The 23,346-nt window shown below is 36.2% G+C and overlaps 2 protein-coding genes across 2 annotated transcripts in view; one reads left to right on the plus strand and one right to left on the minus strand.

The window, feature by feature from the left end:
• Window positions 1–23,346, plus strand: part of LOC105836037 (cilia- and flagella-associated protein 44) — a 247,572-nt gene that overhangs the window by 94,003 nt on the left and 130,223 nt on the right. Inside the window, exon 6 of the mRNA XM_036295384.1 lies at window positions 9,054–9,293. Within this exon, the coding sequence (XP_036151277.1) occupies window positions 9,054–9,293 (240 nt within the window). The remainder of the gene's footprint in view (window positions 1–9,053; window positions 9,294–23,346) is intronic.
• LOC118648877 (ATP-dependent DNA helicase PIF1-like) lies at window positions 10,987–14,467 on the minus strand. Its single transcript, XM_036295379.1, has one exon. The coding sequence runs from the start codon at window positions 12,515–12,517 to the stop codon at window positions 11,618–11,620; it is 900 nt and encodes a 299-aa protein (XP_036151272.1). The 5' UTR covers window positions 12,518–14,467; the 3' UTR covers window positions 10,987–11,617.

Here is a 23,346-nt window from a genome sequence, read left to right on the forward strand (position 1 = left end):
TTTCCATCCACCTTCAACGCGTATATCCTTGCTCTAAATCCAACGAACTCGATCATTATCATGTCATTGTTCTCTTCTTTCATTAGACCCGGAACTTTTTTATTTTCAAGAAGCATACGCGTTGTCGATCGATAATTGCTTGTGTCGAATCTAGCAATATCACATTTCATCGTCTCGTCAATATCCTCATACTCGACGTGTTATACGAGACTATCAGTGTCAGTATACATAACTTTAGATTTGTCGTGGTACAGAGGTGGTAGCATGTATTTGTGGTGAAATTCATATAAACACGTTTTAGAAATATCTAGAATACACATGCCTACGTAAATCGGCTTATATAATTTTACCTCAAGTTTTCTAAGTTCAACAGCGATTAAATTTTTTGCAAAAATACTTCGACTGTGAAAATTCAGTTTCGCAGTCATTGCCTCCGCACCATACCGACCCGTTCATTTCGTCAACAACTTAACGTCAACATGATTACGCATTCTCCATAGTTTTCCCGAATACTACGTTATTCATCAATTTATACAAGTTTTTTTTTTAATTATTTTTGGTGAGGGTTCAGAATTGCTTGTTTAACTCTATATATTTACAAAGTCATGGAAATTGCGCGAATTTTAACACGCGATGTATCTTCGTGATGCGAAGACCATGACGCGTGAACTGCTGCAGGTTACGGTAGTGGATGACGTAACACTTCTTATCATAGAGTGTGGCGAGTAGTTTACATTCAAGCTTGCCAAGTGGTTTATCACGTGTCAGGCAGAAAGGTAGGTCAGTATGCCGATCGTGAAGGTCTCGAGGATACTGGAGATCGAACTGGAGAATATATCCCGCAAGTTAATCAAGAGCGATTGCATTCACATTAAAATTCAAAACGTCTTCGACCCATTGAGATTCTCCATAGAGCAGCGGTTGACACATCGCCCAGCCGTACAAATTATTAACGTCGAAATATATAAGATATAAGGATGGTTTTAATGGGTCGTACGTCTGCATGTACTTGTCGTTAGCCTGTGCATATCTGCCTGAACATTGACTGAGACCGCCGCGTATATCACGCTTGGTGAACATTACCATGTCGATGTTAGTAAGCAGTTCAAAAGTGATACAGATGTATTTTAACATTGTGTCTCACGTGTATCTGGGGTGAGTGTAATGCGCGGAATCGAGACCGTAACTTTTGATACATTTATCGCGGAAATTTTCAAAAATGTCGGCTAACAACAACAAATCCGTTTTTAAATATAGATCGCTGTATTCACCCAACGTTCGAACGGAAAACCGCTGTCAAACGTTGGTTGCGTGCGCGTAATCGTTCTCGGATACAGTATCATCGGTCAGGGAACTGAAAAATGATTCACGCGGTGGTAAACACATTTCCTGCAGCTTATCAACGCAGTCAATGTACTCGTACAGAAATAAACCTTTTTGTGTCAATAAATCAAAATCCTCGTCAGATAAGTAAAAATTCGGAGCATATAATTTTTAATTTTTCTTTATCCAGAAATGTCAATTTTTCGAGAATAGTATTTAAAAATTTATATGAATCTATAAACCATAGTTTTATGTAATTGAGTAGGTCTAATTTATCGGCAGTGTTTATGACATGTTTTGTAAAAGAAATGTACTTTCGTGATGGGAAATACGTCGGTCTTTCCTTTGAATGCTATGGCTATTTCCTTAAAATGTGTAATAAAATGTGAATTATAACACGACAGATTATGAAAAATAACTGGCATGTATGATACACTTCAGTAATTTAGATTACAGCGAGAATACGCGTGTACGACCGTGCGTGATCGTATTCCCGCCTTTCGAATCCCTTTCGATAGGCGAGATAGTTTGAGTGGGATGATAGTGTGGAAAACTTTTTGATTCAATTAAAAGACTGTAGTTAGGGCGAACCCAAGAAGGAAAATCCGAGCCCGCAAGTGCGAGCCCGGCAAAAACCCTCTTTTTGAAGTTTATTCGAAGAACTATTACACTGAGCTCAGTACACAAAAAAAAACAACGAAGATATTATAAATCAGAGGTGCGAGCGTTGCTTTCGAAGATGCGCGAAATCACGTTGAGAGGTTCATGGCGCGAGTCGGACCACGAGGATCGCAAATGGGGAAGTTCGATCCCCGGAAGTCAGATTACGAGGATCGCGACGCAAATGGGAGGCTCGGCTCCCTCGCGGGCCGGCTGTCGACCGGCCGCACATGAAGAGTGTATTGAGAAGGACTCGAATCTCGCGTGGAACGTAAAGGCACGGCTACGTAGCCCAAGTCCGCACAGACACGTTTTTTTAAGAACAAATTTGATCGTCGCACTCAAATCACTATCACTAAATGTTCGAAGAAAGCTGTCGCTTGATCGATGGCTCGGAAGAGAGTGAGAACTCGTGGCCGGCCGGTCCACAACCCCCGCCTCTCCGCGGCAGCGCCGCCGGTGACGCTCGGGAAAAATCGGATGCGCTACGAAGAGAGGACTCGTCCGCGAATAATTGCCGATCAACGTCTCTTCGATCGGCAAATTCCAAGCGAGTCCGCGCTCGCTCAATGTTATTGGTTTTGGCTGTGTTCCAACAGAACAACGCGGAACCGCGGTAATGACCGGTCAAGCAGGTATGACACTGCGTCACGCTACGATATGCCTTCAATTACTCTTTTGAAAATGTTTCCATGGGAACATTGGTGGATAAACAAATTTTAACATTATGCGCTAATTCTTCGAGTTGTTTCGTGAATCAAGACATGCAATCGCGATCGCGACGGAACCGGTACGTGGATAACGTATCGTTGTACAAGCATGGCACGTAGTATCCGATGTTAAATAATTTGTGTTATTGATACGTGTACACACATCGGTAGAAAGTGTTCCTCGGCGTAAAAATTCGGGGTTGCGCCGGTGTTGCATCCAACGCCGCACGCTCAAGCGAGAGATTATCATTAGTATCGAGTGCGAGTGAAACGAATATTAGACACCGGCAAATCGGTATCATGTCTTCCCACTCATCATAATTCTATCTTTCTTGAGCAGCTTTGGTAAAGAATGCAACACCGGCACAAGCCACAATTTTTTTGCTCCTCCCCGTCTTCACTTCACCGTGCGCCCAGTAACACGTACCGGCGCTTCGTATGTGTAGGTGATCGCCGCGCTGGACTTCGAAGGGCACCATTTCTGCCGTACGACGCTTGCTCTGTATCATGTTTGTCTTACGCAGCACACGCTCGAGGTCTGCGTAGACGACAAAGGGCACTCATTCCTTGTGGTTTATATTCCGGAAATTCAACCACTTGTCTTCGGCAGTGTGATAGCGCAATCGTTTATTTTTTGGTAGTCCACATCGTGCGATTGCAGCCTCTCGCAAAATGGGAAATAGTGCAAACATCTGTAAAGATAAAGAAAAAATTTTAATTACTTTTTTTGCTATGACACAAGAATATTCTTTTAATATAGTATACATACCGATTACAAATGTATTTTTTGTGCCCATTTTTACTCACAAAGGAACTTCGCAAACCCGAAAAATCTGATTTTAATGAAACTTGGCATAAATGTAGAAGGAGTAAATACATGAATTTAGAAATTTTTTGTTGGTGCTTATAAACGATTTGAAGGAGTGACACCACCCTTCAAAGTTGAGACATTCTTGATGCGTTTTCTCGATATATCTCGCAAACTAAACAAAATATATAAAAATGTTTTATACAAATGTTTTACAGTATAAATGCCTCTATTTAATTATGCTATTTATTTTTTCAAAAAAATTTTTTCTACTTATGCTTCGCTTAATTAAAAACAATTTAACAGAAAAATCAAGCACACGTTAAAGGTGATACTGATACTGATCAAGCACACGTTAGACTTGATACTGATGTGAAAATGACGCGTAACATCATTAATAAAGATACCAAACTTTATTAATACGTGATTTCCATTTCATATATGATACATATCGTGACATGACGAATATAAAACTTGAATGTGAAATATGTGACGTAGACAGAATGAACACTGTGTGAAAGCAACGTGACTACTCTAATATTGCGCAACTGTTAGATAAAAACTAATTCATACAGGGATGCAAATAATATAAATGTGTAGTATTATAACATAGATAATAATATATAACATATATAATATACACATAGATGATATAAATAAAACGTAGTATGAGATAGTATAATTACTTTACAAATGCTATATACATAAAAGTTAATTTTATTGAAAATTTATTTTAATTTAAAAAAAATTTTTTTTTTTTTTAAACAGCGTAGTTAAATAGAGGTATTTATACTGTAAAACTTTTGTATGAAACATTTTTTTATATTTTGTTTAGTTTGCGAGATATATCGAGAAAACACAAAAATGTCTCAACTTTGAAGGGTGGTTTCACCCCTTTAAACCGTTTACAAGTATCAACTAAAAATTTCTAAATTCATGTATTTACCCTCTTTACATTTATGCCAAGTTTCATTAAAATTAGAATTTTCGGGTTTGCGAGGTTTCCTTCAGAATATTGAAAATTTTATTTATTTAAAAATTACAGCTCGATTTTCAACGAAAAATCAAAATTTTCACGAATTGTTTTTCATAAATCTTTAATTTACTATCATTTATGATTTTTAAAAATTACCGTATCGCGTCCTATATGTTTAAGCTTTTGAAAAGCATGCAGCATTTTTTTTAAATCAAGATGGTGGAAATAAAATGGAGGCAAATAGATGGACATTTCTCGAATTTTCTTATTTTTGTTGAATTTTAGTGCAGTTATAAATGAAAAATATAGAACTTTGCAGATTTCTTGAATCAAAATTATTTTTTTTTATAAAAAAATGGCTGATCCAAAATGGCAGCTCAAAAGTCGTATCATGGTAAAAAACTAATACTTACTTAGAAAGCCTGACTAATATCGTTGAACCCAATCGAAAAGTAGTTGCTGTTCACAAATACATGTGTATATCTCTATGCAAGTATGTATCTATGTATATGTTGCGACGTTACTTTTTTTGCGTCTACAACTTCGTCGTGCTCGTCACTTTCTTACTATAAGTTGGGCGCCAGGCGTGGAATCCGCGCCGCACCAAAATCGCAAAACTCGGTACTTCGCACAACGGCCGAATGCCGGCTAGCCCGCCTCCACACGAAATGGCAGAGGGGCGAGGTTCTTTCTCGGTACGCGGAATAGGAAGGAGAGGAAAGGTCTCGCGTGAATAACTAGATCGAATTAATAAATATAATAAGCGTGTATTGAAATTAGGATGGCAACAACGTTGTCATCGAATACAATTTAATCGTTTGACATGACTCTCTGGTACGGCTGTATCGTACTTAACTCGACATTTACAATAGCTCGAAAATTACAATGTATAGGCTACACTCTACATTCAATAATACGACACGCGACGTTAAGAACAGACGATGGACGGGATAGGCCGCGACGTAACGTGAGCATTCCGTGTAGATATTCTCATCTACGGAAGCTCGCCTCGGTACTGTGCACCTGACTCACACTCTCGGTATGTGGCAAGTGAATCCCGGTGATATCAATTTACACGCTATCCCGTCGCGAGACTTTAATTCTTACACAAACACAGAGATCGACTGTCGGCTCGACATACTCCCCGAGGGAGGAGACAGTAGGCGCAATAAATAATCTATACGAGGCGGAGATCGACACGGCCCTGCTACGTGGTGACTCGACTCTTGGTATCCCGAATATAATTATCTCACCCAGCGAACGCTCGGTAGGGTAATTAGTCTTACGAAATGCCGGGCCGGCCGTCTCCGCCTTTACCGCGTGGTCGAAGTGGTGGCCTTACAAGCAGGTTGACGTCGTCGAGGACCGTGGAACCGCTCAGTAGGTTGTCTCGCCGAACAGTGACAAACCGTGAGCGGTCGGGGGCGCCGCGGACGCCGACAGCGGCCCGCGCATCGATCGGGCTTCGATCCACGCACACCGATCGCTAGCCGATGAGGGGTCCTCTGCCAGTCCTGTAGGGTCCCAGCGTCCGAGGGCGCCTCTGTTCGTGACGCCGCGCGATTTGAAGACCGCGGATTGCACGCCTCGATGTCCTTCGCCGTATCGGCTGCTGCTGGACCGGCTCGGGGTTGATCAGGCTCCGTCCGGCTTACTCCTCGAGGCCGTGGCTACCGCGCCGGCTGGGGCTTCCTCTACCCTGGTCGTCGGGTGTAAGGGCGCACGCTCTCTCCCCGGCGTCGTCTCCGGCTGCACCGGACTGCTGCTCCTCTCTCTACAATAAAGTATAACGGCAGTGTTTGTCCCTTGACTTTTCTAACGTACCTCGGTACTGTACGTAATTACTTGCCCTTGCTCGCTGTCCTTCGGCTGTCCGGGGCCCCGCCGCTCGGTCGTTTATGTTTCTTCTTAACCTTCCCTCGACGGCTGCTCCATCAATTACAACTAGTAGTCGTGGCACACCACTTCTCCCGCGGATCGCGACTTCCGCTTGGCGGATACCTAAGTGACTTAATACTAAGAGAAATATTACTGGGGAAAGGAGAGGCCGCTCCCCCCCCTCGGGGTAATGAGCGGCCCCAAATGACTTTTCCCGGTCGGGCCATCCGACGAAAAACGTCACGTCACAACTCATACACACACGCACGCACGCATCTATATACACACGCGCACATTGTGACGTGACGTTTTTCGTCAGTCACAAGGGCCGGATGGCCCGACCGGGAAGGGTCATTTGGGGCCGCTCATTACCCCGAGGGGAGGAGCGGCCTCTCCTTTTCCGAATAATAATTTTTCTTAGTTACTAAGACACGTAGGTATCCGTCAAGCGGAAGTCGCGATCCGCGGGAGAAGTGGTGTGCCACGATGACCATTTGTACCTTGTGGAGCAGCCGTCGAGGGAATGTTAAGAAGAAGCATAGACGACCAAGCGGCGGGGCCCCGGACAGCCGGAGGGCAGCGAGCAAGGGCAAGTAATTGCGTACAGCACCGAGGTACGTTAGAAACGTCAGGGGACAAACACTGCCGTTATACTTTATTGTAGAGAGAGGAGCAGTCCGGTGCAGTCGGAGACGACGCCGGGGAGAGAGCGTGCGCCCTTACACCCGACGACCAGGGTGGAGGAAGCCCCAGCCGGCACGGTAGCCTCGAGGAGTAAGCCGGACGGGGCCTGATCAACTGGACCGAGCCGGTCCAGCAGAAGCCGATACGGCGAAGGACATCGAGGCGTGCAATCCGCGGTCTTCAAATCGCGCGGCGTCACGAACAGAGGCGCCCTCGGACGCTGAGACCCTACAGGACTGGCAGAGAACCCCCCATCGACCAGCGATCGGTGTGCGCGGATCGAAGCGCGATCGATGCGCGGCCGCTGCCGGCGTCCGCGGCGCCCCCGACCGCTCACGGTTCGTCACTGTTCGACGAGACAACCTACTGAGCGGTTCCACGGTCCTCGACGACGTCTGCATCTGTAAGGCCACCACTTCGACCACGCGGTAAGGGCGGAGACGGCCGGCCCGGCATTTCATAAGACTATTTACCTTACCGAGCGTTCGGTGGGCGAGATAATTGTATTCGGGATACCGAGAGTCGAGTCATCGCGTAGCAGGGCCGTGTCGATCTCCGCCTCGTATAGATTACTTATTGCGCCTATTGTCTCCTCCCTCGGGGAGTATGTCGAGCCGACAGTCGATCTCTGTATTTGTGTAAGCATTAAAGTCTCGCGACGGGGTAGTGCGTAAATTGATATCGCCGGGATTCATCTGCCACATACCGAAAGTGTAAGCCAGATGCGCAGTACCGAGGCGAGCTTCCGTAGATGAGAATATTTGCACAGAATGCGCACATTACGTCGCAGCCTATCCCGTCCATCGTCTATTGTTAACGTTGCGTGACGTATTGTTGAATGTAGAGTGTAGCCTATACAGTTTAATTTTCGAGGTATTGTAAATACTAAGTTAAGTGCGGTACAGCCGTACCAGAGAGTCATGTCAAACGATTAAATTGTATTCGATGACAACGTGGTTGCCATCCTAATTTCAATACACGCTTATTATATTTATTAATTCGATCTAGTTACGCGAGACCTCTCCTCTCCTATTCCGCGTACCGAGAAAGAACCTCGCCCCTCTACCACTTCGTGTAGAGGCGGGCTAACCGGCATTCGGCCGTCGTGCGAAGTACCGAGTTTTGCGATTTTTGTGCGGCGCGGATTCCGCGCCTGGCGCCCAACTTATAGTAAGGAAAGTCACGAGCACGACAAAGTTGTAGACGCGAAAAAAGTAACGTCGCAGTGTGTAGTGTTTAATGTACCTGATCTGCAAATTCTACACGATCTTTTTTCTTCCGAAAATCTTAAATCTCATTCCTTGACTTATTAATTTGTATTATTCTGCCACTTTGTTTGGTACATTTATATATAAAACTAATCTAAATCCTTTGCTTTAAAAATATATTAAACTGCCAAATCTAAATGGCATTTACAGAACTCAAATTTACAGACTCATATTGATATCTAGAAAATACTTTAATTTAAAAGAATGTTTATTAAAAACTTATTTAATTTATCTTAAAAATAACAAATTTTTTATTCATGGTATTTATGGTATTTATGGTATTTATGTACCTTATATATGAATAAAATAAGAATTTTGAAAATTCATGTTTATTGATTAAAGAGTCGTGCATGAATCTCCTTAAGCTGGGTATACACTTAGCGAACAAACACCGAACGAACAGCCAACGCGAACGTTCGTTATTGTTATTCGGCAAATGTATACGCCAAAGCGAATGCGAATAGAATGTTCGATTCGCGTTCAGCTCGATTCCCTCATGAGGCGGTACATCAAATAGAGTTCGTACGCCCTTTAGGGAATTAAAAAAATAAAATTACGTATTTTTTTATATTTTATTAATATAGAATGGATGAAGGACATTAAAAATTAAATAGTATATTATTTTATTATAACATAATAAAAAACAGTATTTCCCAAAGAAACAAAGTTTCCGAAAAAATCGATTTTTTCTGATTTTTTTCGATGATTTAAAAGAATGACTTTTTAAAAACTATGTTTTTTTTTAGGATGGAAATGGTGGAATTTGGCTAATAGATTTACGTACCTTGAAAGCAGAAATACCACAAAAAGTATTCACTTGCCACGCGGGAGCTATAGCTGACATAGATAATGCAACGTGGGGTCCCTTTATAGCTGCGCTTGGTAAAGCAGGACAATTGCATATTTATAATTACCTAAAGAAAAAATTAATCCTGGTACATAAATTTAATGATATTGGCAGTCAAGTTGTTTGGTTTCCATGCCAGGTAAATTTGCATTAGAAATTTATTTATATTTCCAATATAAATATATTTTTATGTAATAAGTTGTGACAAATACAGAAAGAGAAAATTTAAAAAAATTAAAAAGTGATTTTAGATGATAAAATATGATAGAAATCAATAATAAAATTGCAAAAGCTAAATTTTTTACTACAAATGTTAAAGATTTTCTATAAAATATTTTTATGGCATATAAACATTTAGGCATTTTAATTAGAATACGCAATGCCTTCAAAAGTACATTATTCTGAATTTTGTAATTTTCAATATTTACTTAAAAAAATTCCTTAAGAACATGATATTTTATGACATAATGATATTCAAACATTTATAATTAAAACCAAAGTTTAGTTACACTTCTGTACGCATTTTTTATCTCTGGCATTATGACTTTCGGGCTACGTTCTCTCTCCTATCCATTACATTTTTGAAACAACTAGAACAACACTTGCGCGCGTAGCGCGCGCGCTATTTAGCTTTTTTTTTAAATACTAATATTTGAAATAATAATTATATAAATGTATAATTATATTCTTATGTAATTATGCTTTCTCACTCTTTCTTTCTTTTCTAAATAACATAAAAGTTGAATACAATTAGAAGTTATTATATTTTTTAAGATTATGTTCTATTAATTAGAATAAATACTTTTTTTTCCAGAAGAAGACAATTTTCAACATTAGATTACAAATCAAGATAAATATTATTCAACTTTTTAATAAGATTTACTTTTTTATTTTATTGTAAATGTCTTTTTTTCTAATCCTTTTTTTTTTTTTTTTAAAGCTGAAAAAGTTATGTAATAACTTCATTTATCTAAATATGCTTTCTCACCCTTTCTTTCTTTATGAAATAACAAAAAAGACGAAAACACTAATTTTTTTTTGTAAGACTATGAAAACTTTTTTTTGTGTTAAAATATTTTGTTAATGTTCCCAAATTCTTATCCATAATTTTTGATTATTCTCTCTTTTATTTTTCATAAATATACATAAGTTTTTATATTTTTTCAAATTATTTTTACTTCTTTTCCTCTTCTTTTTTTTTAAATTGTTATATATTTTTATTTTTTTATTCTTTTATACTATTTTTTCTAATTTTTATCTTTTTTAAAAAATATTATACACATTAAGTATTTAACAAAATTAATTCAAAATACCTTACATACCTAAATCTTTTTTTAAGGCTGTTTAACATTTATCTTGATTTGTAATCTATTGTTGTCTGTTCTTTTCTTTTTTTTAATGTTTTTTAGGATATATTTAGAATAATATTATCTTTTTTTATTGTCATATTTTTCATAGTATTACATTATACTACATAACTTTCTTAATTCTTTTTATTTTGCAGTATAATTTTTTTTTTGTTTCGGGGGGGGAAATCCTCATGGATAACCTTTGTACTTTTTCTTTTTCTTCAAAGGTTATGCCGGACTCTTACCGACTAAAACCCCCTCGGGTCTCTTTGTCGAGTACCAATCAAATTTTTTTTTTATTATTAAAATTTCATTTAATTTTTTTTTAATTTAATGTTTTTTATTTATTTTATTTTTTTTAATTTTCTTTTTTTCTTTGTTCTTGCTTTTTTATTTTTTATTTTTTTTATTTTTACTTTTTCTTTTTTTTCTTTTTTTTCTTTTGCGTTTTTTGTATATTATGAATATATTTCTTTATATACATAATTTTTTACTTTTCTGTTATTTCGTTGTTCTCCCAAATAAATTTTTATTGCTTGCCTTGATCTTACTCGGGATAATGCTACATATAGTTGTCCATGATTGAATACATCTTTACGTAGATCTATTCCTATTGTTGTGGCCCTTCTTAGATAAAGGGTCACAGGTAATAGGGATCGTCTGCCGATGCTCCTCGGGTCGGGTCTTGGAGAGATAGTAGCCAGTTGTATGATCACAATATATATTTACCGTCTGGGTTACACTTGATAACACTTATATATAATAAACCGTAACGAGTATTACAGAGTCAGCGACATACGTGCGTCGCTGTATACGGTGTAGCAAAGCCCGCTCGTTGTCTGTCCACCGGCGTATTTATACACCGGTTTTGGGCGTATGACCGCGGAAGGTACTTCCGCGGTCACTGGCCTTTAGACAGTGTATGTGCTTAGCCAGCAATTGCTGGCTATGCGAATTCTACCCCAAAATCAGATGATTTTGGGTGTTGAGTCTTAGGCAACCGGGTGTATTTCCCGGTGCGACGCCCGGTATGTAGGCCGGGCGATGTCCGCGCGCGAGGTGTCATCTGACACCTACTATCGCTTGCATTAAGCCGTATGTGAGTGTGATGCACTCACAACACTATTTTATCAAACGTTTGTCCCTGTGCTTTATTAATCGTCATTGCAAAAGCTATTTTAATTGGAAATTGTCTTCTTTTAAAAGTAAAAGGATATACATTTTCGCAATATAATGTTATTCGATTTATGAAAACAATTTCTCCAGCTTTATCACCTGTTAAAATTTTACATTTTAATAAGTGATTTGCTAACTCTATAATCATTAATCTAGTTCCATTGCATAGTCCTTCATTGATATTTAAATTACGTATTAACATTACAATGCTATTTGGTCTTAAACGTAATTCATGTGGTGGTAGAGATGGTGGTGATAAACTATTTAAATATTCTGGTAGTAATGATTCGCCGATATCACCATTATCTCTATTGTTTTCAGCAATATCTACACTTGTATAAATTCGTTCTTCCGTTATATTTAATAATTCGACAACTTGTTTATTTATTTCATCTACATCTTTATTTCTCCCTGAAAGTATTGCACATTTAGCTACTTTATTAAATTCCTTTTTTTGAATTAATTCGCCATATATATCTGTCACAATATTTGCATTAGGCGATGCTATGCAACATTCTGGAATTTGTATATTATCATTTATATCATTTAATTTCCCATCTCCTAAGTCTACTAAAAATTTTGTAAATTCTATTTCTTCATGAAGTACTCGCATATTTTGAGTTAAATTTAATTTTAAAAAATATTTCCAGCATAAACTAAATTTAATTGAAAGATTTATAATTTCACTTCGAGTGCCTCGTACTTTAATTGGAAGTAGTTGTCTAAAATCTCCGCCCAATATGACAATTTTTCCTCCAAATGGCAAATTATTTTCCATAATATCTTGTAATGTTCGATCCATAATATCTAGTGTATCGTGGTGCCATTGGTGCTTCATCCCATATAAAAATGTCTATTTGTTTTAATTTTTTTGCTTCTTTAGATTGAATTTTAATGATTGATGTTGAATCTGCAAATAATGGTACTGGTAATCCAAAAGTTTTATGTACTGTTCTTCCTCCTGGAAGTAATGTTGCAGCAATTCCTGTAAATGCCATAGTACATACCTGTTTCTTTTGTATTTTTGCTAAGTAATAAATTGTTGTGTATACATATGTTTTACCTGAGCCACCTGGTTCATCAATAAAAAAACAATTATTATTATGATTGTTATTCTCCTTTCTGTATAATATTAAATCAACAATTTTTTGTTGTTGTTCATTTAATTGATTATATTGTCTTGTGCCAATTTCCATTGCTTATTCTATTGTAACATAATCATCGTCTTCGTTATTTACAATTATTTGTTCCATTTGTGGAAAATCTGAAAAATTTTTTCCTTCCGCTACAAGCATTGCTCCAATTTGTTTATAGGTTTTTTTTCTCCTTGTATTTTACCGTAATGTCGTACATAATCTTCAAACATTGAAACTTTAAATTTATTCCATATTTCTTCAGGATGTAATGGTTGACAATGTAATAAAATTCTCACAAATAATTTACGTAGTTGTCGTGGCATCATCCATCCTACGGCTTCATTCATTGCACGAATCCATTCATCATCATCTTCAATTAAGCCTAAAGCTAAACATGTTTCTGAAAATGTTTGATAAGTTTCTCCATTTACAGTTTTTAAATCATTATAACATATTGCACCTTTAATAGTTAGTAATAACAAACGTAAATGAAATAATTCTGATAGATGTATCAAGAATGTTGCTGTTTTTTTAGAATAGTAATAATATTAAAACAAATTAATATTTTTACTATTGTTTTTACTAACCTTTGGCGTCCAATGTAATGTCTTTCCTCTAAATTTATTTTAAATTCTTGATTCTTAATTCTTTGACTATTTTCTCAAAAAACTTCTTTTTCTTTTTGATTTTAGTTTTGTTGCGCTAAAATATATAATGTGTTACTATCAAAAAACAAAAACGCGGTCATAAGATTGGAAATACAAGTTTAATTAGAAAATAACTATCAAAAAACAGACACGCGGTCAAGAAAAAAGTCTATTTACGAGAATTTTTTATTTATTCAAATTGCAATTTTTTCAGGATTGAAATATTCTTTAGGCATTAAGTATTAATAATAATTTTTAAAAAATTTTTTATTGAATAGAATAAGATATATTTATCAAATTAATCATATGTAATGTGCGATGTGATAGATTATATACTATATATCGAATTTAACTTGAAATGCTAAATATATGACATGAATAAAGTTGATGAATAAATATTAAAATCTTAATTATTTTTAATGTCTATTAATAATAAATTAATTGGTATACAATTTTGTAATTTTTTTTGTTAGTTATAGTATTAACTGGGATTTAAGGGAATCAAAGTAATTATAAATTACATTTTAATGAAACTATTAATTTAATATTTACGAGAATTTTTTATTTATTCAAATTGCAATTTTTTCAGGATTGAAGTATTCTTTTGGCATTAAGTATTAATAATAATTAAAAAAAATTATTTAATTAAAAAGAATAAGATATATTTATCAAATTAATCATATATAATGTGCGATGTGATAGATTTAACATAATAAAATATACTTAAAATTTTGTTCAACATCAAAAGTTTACTATCAATAATTAGTAATATTTTTCTAAGGAAGATTTTCCAAAAAAAGATTTTCCTTTTTTAAAATAAATTTATCATGTTATAAAATTAAGCTTAGAAAAACTAATATAATATTATTGAGATCTTTATTTGCATTATAAAGTAATTAAAGTTTTGATTTAGATTTTTGTATATCAAATATAGTCGTAGTTAATAACTGGGATTCAAGGGAATCAAAGTAATTATAAATTACATTTTAATGATACTATTAATTAAATATTTACGATAATTTTTTATTTATTCAAATTGCAATTTTTTCAAGATTGAAGTATTCTTTAGGCATTAAGTATTAATAATAATTTAAAAAAAATTTTTTATTAAATAGAATAAGAAATATTTATCAAATTAATCATATATAATGTGCGATGTGATAGATTATATACTATATATCAAATTTAACTTGAAATGCTAAATATATGACATGAATAAAGTTGATGAATAAATATTAAAATCTTAATTATTTTTACAATTAATTTAATATTTACGAGAATTTTTAATTAATTCAAATTGCAATTTTTTCAGGATTGAAGTATTCTTTTGGCATTAAGTATTAATAATAATTAAAAAAAATTTTTTTATTGAATAGAATAAGATATGTTCAACATCACAAGTTTACTATCAATAATTATTAATATTTTTCTAAAGAAGATTTTCCCAAAAAAAGATTTTCCTTTTTTAAAATAAATTTATCATATTATAAAATTAAGCTTAGAAAAACTAATATAATATTATTGAGATCTTTATTTGCATTATAAAGTAATTAAAGTTTTGATTTAGATTTTTGTATATCAAATATAGTCGAATTTAATAACTGGGATTCAAGGGAATCAAAGTGATTATAAATTACATTTTAATGACACTATTAATTTAATATTTACGAGAATTTTTTATTTATTCAAATTGCAATTTTTTCAAGTTTAAAAAAAAAGAAGGAGAATAATTTTAAAGCAATGTAAAATAAAGATGTATCAAGAATAAAAAAACTTACCTTAAAATTTACCCGAACAACGCGTCAATCACATAGACGCGCACAAGCGCGCCTCTTCACCGCAATGTCTTTTTCTATATAAGAATGTCTTTAACGTACTTTGTCACACTCTAATTAAAAATCTATTGAAAAAGCAATGTAAAATAAAGATGTATCAAGAATAAAAAAACTTACCTTAAATTTTACACGAACAACGCGTCAATCACATAGACGCGCACAAGCGCGCTTCCTTTCAAGAATAAAAAAACTTACCTTAAATTTTACACGAACAACGCGTCAATCACATAGACGCGCACAAGCGCGCTTCCTTTTTCTATATAAAAATGTCTTTAAAGCGCGCCTCTTCAACGCAATGTCTTTTTCAGTATAAGAATATCTTTAACGTACTTTGTCAATCTCTAATTAAATGTCTTTAACGTACTTTGTCAATCTCTAATTAAAAATCTATTCACTTCGAAATTCATTGAAATGACACATATAACAAAAAACAATCACGCAGACAGTCAAGCTATGCAAAACGAGACAAACGAGAGAACCAATCAGCATCGCGGAAAAGAGGCCTCAAGGAATCAATATGAACGAAATTCACACAGGTGACACGGCTTTTTTAGAAAGGGATTTCATTGATTTGTTTTTCATAAATTAATTGTATTAATTTGTACTAATACGACCCCCTAGCCGCACTATCCCGATCACCATCAGTCGCGGGTGTTCGATTGACCAATCGAACAAAGGCGCTCGATGCCTCATAAATAGTTTTGAAAAAAATAGCCTCCGCCAAGAATTGTCGACAGTCGAATTGCTATTATCCTTTTTCCGCACAATTGAAAACTTCATTTTCGCACTTTGCGAATTAGCATCGCGATTGCGTTTGCACCGGTGTAATCTCGCGACCGCGTGTCATCTGTCGACCCGAGAACTGGCGTCGCCTAACGAATTTAAATTGTGTTTGCAGTCCGGCTCACGAAACACTTAATTACTTGGGCAATCTACATACGAATAACTATCGCGATGCGTGTGTATCAGATTTAAATACAATTATAACGTTGCTTCCTACGTACTTACAATTAGATGTATGTATATGTGTATCGTCGACAATTTGTTTTGTCAATCATGAAATGTTGTTGGTTTAATCGATATAAACGCGATTAGTAATAAAGTCATGTATCCCTAACATAAAAGAAAACTGGAAAGAAAATATAATTAACCCGTTACAACCAAACGGACGATTTTTTTGGAAACTTGTTCGCTCAAAAAATTCATCATGTTCTAATTCTTAAAAAAATTCAACCTTAAGTAGTTCTTGTGTAAAATTTCGTGTTCTTTCAGAATCCAACGTTGTTTTTTGAAAAAATCAATTCCAAAATCGTTATGAACAATTTTTTTTCGAAAAAAAAACGTAAATTTCAACTGACAGATTCTTTTCAATCAACAATATCACATTGAAACTGCTTGAGCTCAATTTTGGGGAGTAAATTTCTTGCGTGGGCACCAAACTTCAGGATCAGTGACTAAGTTTTTTAAAATTTACCATAACATCGACCAAAATAGCGCTCTAAAGCTAAAAAATTCGACCGTTTCTTTTCTACGCGAGAAAAAGGAACAGTTGGATATTGGCAGGATTGAGAACGTTACCATAAAAAAGTAACTCGTTACTGTTACCGTTACTTAGAAAATAACGATTTGTTACTTTTTTCGTTATTTGAAATGCTAGTAAAATCTTAGATTATAAAATTACATTATTTAATCAATATTAAAACTTAAAACTTTAAACTAGTTTCTGTAGTTGTATCTTTCGTCTCGGGATACCGTGCGGGACCGATGACTCCTCGAGATCAGGCTTCCAAGAGATAACGCCGAGAGTTGATAATAAGAGATATATATATTTGTTCTAACGTTACAATTTCTTTAACAAGCCCGAAAGGTAAATAATTAAGTATAGTTCGTTGATTCGACGAACGACGTAGATTCGTCGCTATTATTATTAATAATTAGCCCACTCGTTCTCTTTCCGCGGCGTTTATATACTCCGCTTTTTGGCCTGTTACCAGGGGATGTCACTCGCGGTCACGGGTCTTTGGCCCGTGCTCTAGCTTAGCCAGCAATTGCTAGCTAGGCGCATTCCACCGGAAATCGAGAGATTTCGAGTGGCGAAATGAATAGTCAAGCCAATTAGCCAATAGTTATGCTGGTTACAACGGAAGTAACCTAATTTCCGTTGTGATCCGTTGTGATGAGCATAGCTATTGGCTATTTGGCCCGACTCTGACCCGATTTGAACCTTCGGTGGAATTTTACTCAATGAGAGAAATAAGGAACAAGGAATTAAATATAGGAAATTAGGAATAGAGAATCAAATTTCGACCAATAGGAAGCCATGCTTTCGCATGTGTTCACAATAAAGAAAAAAGGAATTGGCTGCGTTCAGCAGAAAAAGCAGCTTTGTAACTGTTGTAAAATTCTTCAACACGATTGGTTCTTACTCTTAGTTCTTGTTAGATCTAAACGTATAAACCAGTAGTGTTTACTACTTGCGGTAAACAAAAGATCGCCTTAATTTATAGACAAAAACGTAAGTAAACATATAACAGCTTATCTACTAAAAAACGTTATCTGCTTGCTAGCGAAAACAGATTGGTCATTATCAGGAAATAAAGAATATTACCTTCGGATTGCATTTACAAAAAAAAGGAAGTAGCTAAATCGGAATGATAATTACCGAATTTGATAAATTCGCTCACGCAAATTTTAATATCCGCAAACAAAACTATTTAGAACAATACGAAATTAACGCTCGGAATTAAAAAATATTATAATAACGAAAGAGCGGATCTCGGACAGGTGCGAGATGGCGATTTTCTCTAGAACAGAACGGAAACAGGAATATTAATAACCCCGGAATCAGAATAAATCGGCGCAGAGAACACAGATTTGTCCGCTCCAACGGACCTAGGTCGAATTACCCGATGGAGACAAAGTACACCCCGTGGTCGAATACGGAATATCTCGACGGAGATAGGGACACCCTCCTAGTATCTAAAAGAAATCAAGTACGCTTGGTGGAGGCAGAATACGCTCTCGCCTCCTGCAAGAAGTCACCGAATACACCGGTGAGGTCAGGGCATGCTCTTACTCGGCCAACTGCCGAAGTGTTCAAACCGAGATCTGGTCAGGCCTGGATCGCCCCCCTGGTCAACGGCCGGACTTTATATACGGCTTGGTCATCCCCACCCGGCGCACTGAAACGGGTGCTAGAGGTGGTGGGGATGGAATCGCTGGGGTGGGGTGGCGACAGCGACGGTGACGGGGTCGCGAATTTGGTTCTCATCCCGCTGCTGCCGTGACAAAACTCTATCGTCACAATGTTAATGAGGTTAAAGACTCATCAGAAAACTATAAAAGTGGTGATGATTTATTGATAGATCTTGTACGATCCTATCCTCATTTGTGGGACAAGTCAAACAAAGATTTTAAAGATTCTATGAAAAAGGCACATTATGGGATGAAATAGCAACTGTATTTAATATGTCAGGTAAGAATTTTATCATACTTTTTTTTTTAATCATAAAAAATAATCTAACCTAACTTAACTTTTATAGCGGAAACCTGTAAGAACGATGGGAACGATTACGGCAATATTATTCCAAAGAACGACAAAAATAGGATTTTGAGGCTAAAAGCGGAAGCCAAAGAGTACAAAAAGAACAATGGAAATTTTATAATGCAATGACTTTTTTGAACCAACATGTGCGTAGAAGAAAGTAGAAGAGAGTAAGCGAAGCTACAATTTTTAATTATTATTGTTAGATTACAATAAGTTATATTAGAACATTTTTGTGAAATAACGCTTTTGAGTTGATATGTTTTATTACAATTATTTATTTTAATTAAATTAAATTTTGTTTTATGTAATATTTCAACACATTTTCGAACTTCTCTCTGAATAATATCACCAATTTAGAACAATAACAGATAAAGGAGAAAGGTGAAGAAAGCATTGTTTTCGATTTTGATGCATTAGTAAGTTTTATTAATTTATTAGGTGCGCAACTAAGTTCTCGCCGATTTTCAAGAGATGGCTCCAGCAGTAAGCGCTAGTCGATTGTGATATATCGCTTGGCCCGTGGTTGGCACCGCTTGGCTGTATTCTCGGACTCCAGATCGATCTTGACAGCTTTAAAATCTCCCTTTGAATACCATCACAGCTCATACCTTATTCTTCGAATCAAAGCTTTACTTCTTAAAATGTCCAAGACATACAACATTGAGGTCAGACTGTTTTGGATCCCTAGTCATAGCGGCATTGTCGGTAACGAGCGGGCGGACCTCTCGGCTAGGGGGGCCATTCGCAAAGGGATTGATACACGGATAGGAGTCCCGCCTGGGGAACTTCAAAATTTGTGGAAGAAACATATGTTTGACGAACTATTTCTGTGGGCAGAGCGGGAGTCACTCAGCCGCGGTGCCTTTTACTGTCAAAATTTTATAACCAACTCTACACGAACTTAGTTCAGGGATTTTGATATCAACAGAAGAACAGTTACCTCGATCAACAGGCTAGGTAGTGACCATACCTCACTTAGAGTTAGCCTATTTCGTTTCCAAATTGTGGACTCGCCGCTATGCCTAAACTGTAATGTAGACGAGACTCCGGACCATATTTTTGGGAATGCGAGAACTTCCGGAAACAACGGATGACCCTACAAAGGGCCCTGGTCAGGACGCGCGGCTTCCTTCCTCACTGCGTCAACTACCTACTAGCTACACTGGACTGTGATATCATCGACGCGTTAAACGACTTTATATGCTCTATAGATAAGTTTATCTGAAGACTCGACAGAGGCTTGTATTGTCTTGATCACAAATGTATTTGCTTTCGCAACTACATGTTAAGTTCTCTAGTCAACTTAATATCTAATGTTATTTTTGACCGAATCTATGTCTTTAGAATAAGTATAGAATACTCAGTCTTGTCTCTTTTTTTCTTCCCTCTCCCCCCTCTTTCTCTCTTTTTCTTTTTTTCCCCTCTTCCTTTTCTCTTTTTTCCTTTTTCTCCTCCCCCCCTTTTTTCTCTTTCCTTTCTTTCTTTATTTTTCCCTTTCTTCTTCCCCTCTATTTTTAAGGTTTTTCGTCGGTCGCGCGCGTTTCATGTTTAGCTTAGTTAACCCAAAAGGAACGAAAAAGAAAAGATCTTACTGCTTTAATAACAGGGGGGCGCGTTTTGCCCGGCGATAGGGTATTAGTGAATAAACCTAGAGTATGCATCTTTTAGGATTAAGAGCGATTCTTATGACACTAACGCATGTACTCGTACTTCCATATAGATTTAAGTTGATTTCCTATGATGTACGTACAACCATTCTTATATGTTTACTGACCAGCTAAATGGGCTCGCTCTCAATGGCTTCACTTTTTTCTAATAAAAAAAAAATTGTGACATATCCAAAACGTCATAAACCAAGCTTAGACATATGGTAAACAAACCGCTTTGACACATTAGTGATTTTGTTTTTGCGTCATATACTTTTGGTTGTGTGAAAATGTCTGATTTTGTGCCAAATAATCGTCATTTGCGGGAAGTGTTGCTTTTCTTCTTTCATTCGAAGAAAACGGCGGTTGAAGCGCATCGAGAACTCCAAAAAGTTTACGAAGATGCTGCTCCAAGTGAAACAACGTGCCGTGATCGGTTCCGTCGCTTCAAAGACGGTGATTTCGATGTTGACGACAGTTCGCGTGAAGAAAGACCAAAAACCTTCGAAGACGCTGAATTGGAGGCATTGCTCGATGAGAATCCGTGCCAAACGCAAAAAGAGCTTGCTTCAGCATTATGAGTTACCCGCCAAGCCATTTCCAAGCGATTGCATGCGCGAAAAGCGGCTACAATACGAGCAGAGGCATGAAAAAGTGATTCTACAGCATGACAACGCTCGGCCTCACGTTGCCAAACCCGTTAAAACCTACTTGGAAACGCTCAAATGGGAAGTCCTACCTCACCCGCCATATTCCCCAGAATTGCGCCGTCCGGTTATTACTTGTTCCGTTCGATGGCACATGGTCTGGCTGATCAGCAGTTCCGCTCATATGAAAACATCTCAAAATGGCTTGATTCGTGGATAGCCTCAAAAGACGAACACTTTTACCGTCACGGTATTCGAGCTCTGCCAGAAAGATGGGAAAAAGTTATCGCTAGCGATGTGCAATACTTTGAATAATTCATTTGTAACCATTTTTTCACAATAAAGTTGCATTTTCATCAAAAAAACAGCGAGAACTTAGTTGCGCACCTAATAATTAAATTATTTTGGACCAATATGGTACATTTTATTCTCAATTTTCAACACTCTATCTTTTGATGTAATCAACCTAGTAAAAATTTTTTGAATACTATTTTCGAACGCAAAAAGCCTCCTCTTTCAGATGTCGTCGTCAAAATTGACCTACGAAGTCTTTGAAAAAAGTTACAGCTCATTTTTTCGAAAAAAAAACAATTTTTTCGTAATTTTTTTTCAAAAATCCCATATTTTGAATTCAAAAACAAAGTGGCCACAACATCTTTACCATAGTAGAAAATGTCATCTGTATCTGCTCTAAAAGATCTCATCGCGATTTTTTCGAAACTTTAATATGGCGACTTCAAATTTCAGCAAATTCCAAAAAATCGATATTTCTTAGATTTTTTCATGGTGATCTCACTAAATATAATCTAAAACCGACGAGAATTTATCAACACCACATATAAAATACTTGAAAATTATAAATATTCCGATATTTATTGTCAAATCATTGTCAGTTCTAAGAATCTATGATCTTTGATGCACAGGCACTAATGTCAGCATTAGCGTAATCACTCAAGATACACCGGCGTGGAGGTTGCTCGGATTTGTATTTCTTGTGCGCGCGCGCGTGTGTGTGTGTGTGTGTACACCACGAAATGAGATCACCATGAAAAAATCTAAGAAATATCAATTTTTTGAAATTTGCTGAACTTTAAGCCGCCATATTGAAATCGCCAGATTGAAGTTTTGAAAAAATCGCAATGAGGTCTTTTAGAGCAGATACAGATGACACTTTCTACCATGGTAGAGATGTCTCAGCATCTGAAAAAGGAGACTTTTTGCGTTCGGAAGTGGTATTCAAAAAATTTTTACTAGATTGATTACATTAAAAGATAGAGCGGTGAAAGTTGAAAAGAAAATGTGGCATTTTGGTTCAAAATGGATTAATGATATAATTAAAAGTTTTATTATGTTCATTGGAGTACAAATACATTTGTTATAATTTATGCAGACTGAAACAGAGAAAATATCAAAATGGGATACAAATAAGACTACATATTGAGACAAAACTAATGTAATATATGTATTAAAATATAATATCAATGTAATATATGTATTTTAATATTTTTTTTATATATAAAAAATAATTCTTTGCAGGATTTATCATTATCAAAAACAAATACACGCTCAAGCACTTCAGAATAATTATTATGCAGTTCGATAATACAAGATGTTTTACGATCTATATTGCCTTCACCAAAGTTGATACAACTTTCTCCATTGCCATCATCTTCTCCATCGCAATCACCTTCACCAAAATCAACTTGGTTGCATAAACCTACACAAAAAGATGATGAATTGGTGCAAATTTATCATACAGCAACTTCTTCTCTTACAAAACTAACAGATAAATATGTAGACGGAGAAGGTGAAACGAGAGATCACGCTACGGCTAATATGATATTAAGAGAATTACAAACTGCCAAAGAACCAATTTAATAGAACACTTTAATAGAACACATGACTTCTAATGATTAAAAATAAGAATGATTTATAACACAAATAAAAGTTACATTTTACTTTTACAAATAGTATATAGATATTATTCGTTAATTCCATGTAGTCCTCTAAAGCTATATTCAAGCTGTCATGATACTTGTCCTTCATTCATCATTCAAGTACTTATGTTGTTACGTTAGTTGTATGTCTCAGCAGTAGATTTATGATAATGTGTTGTTGCTAATGATCTTAATCCACTTTCAATATTCTGACATAGATGTATTTCACAATTTTTATTATTTTCTACATCAATAAATTGTGTGCGAAAATA

This window comes from Monomorium pharaonis, chromosome 1 (assembly GCF_013373865.1).
Source record: "Monomorium pharaonis isolate MP-MQ-018 chromosome 1, ASM1337386v2, whole genome shotgun sequence".
NCBI classification, from domain to species: Eukaryota; Metazoa; Arthropoda; class Insecta; order Hymenoptera; family Formicidae; genus Monomorium; species Monomorium pharaonis.

Bases quoted from the DNA above. Each gene is read 5' to 3' on its own strand.
- LOC118648877 (XM_036295379.1), bottom strand. From the start codon at position 12,517: ATGAAGCACCAATGGCACCACGATACACTAGATATTATGGATCGAACA.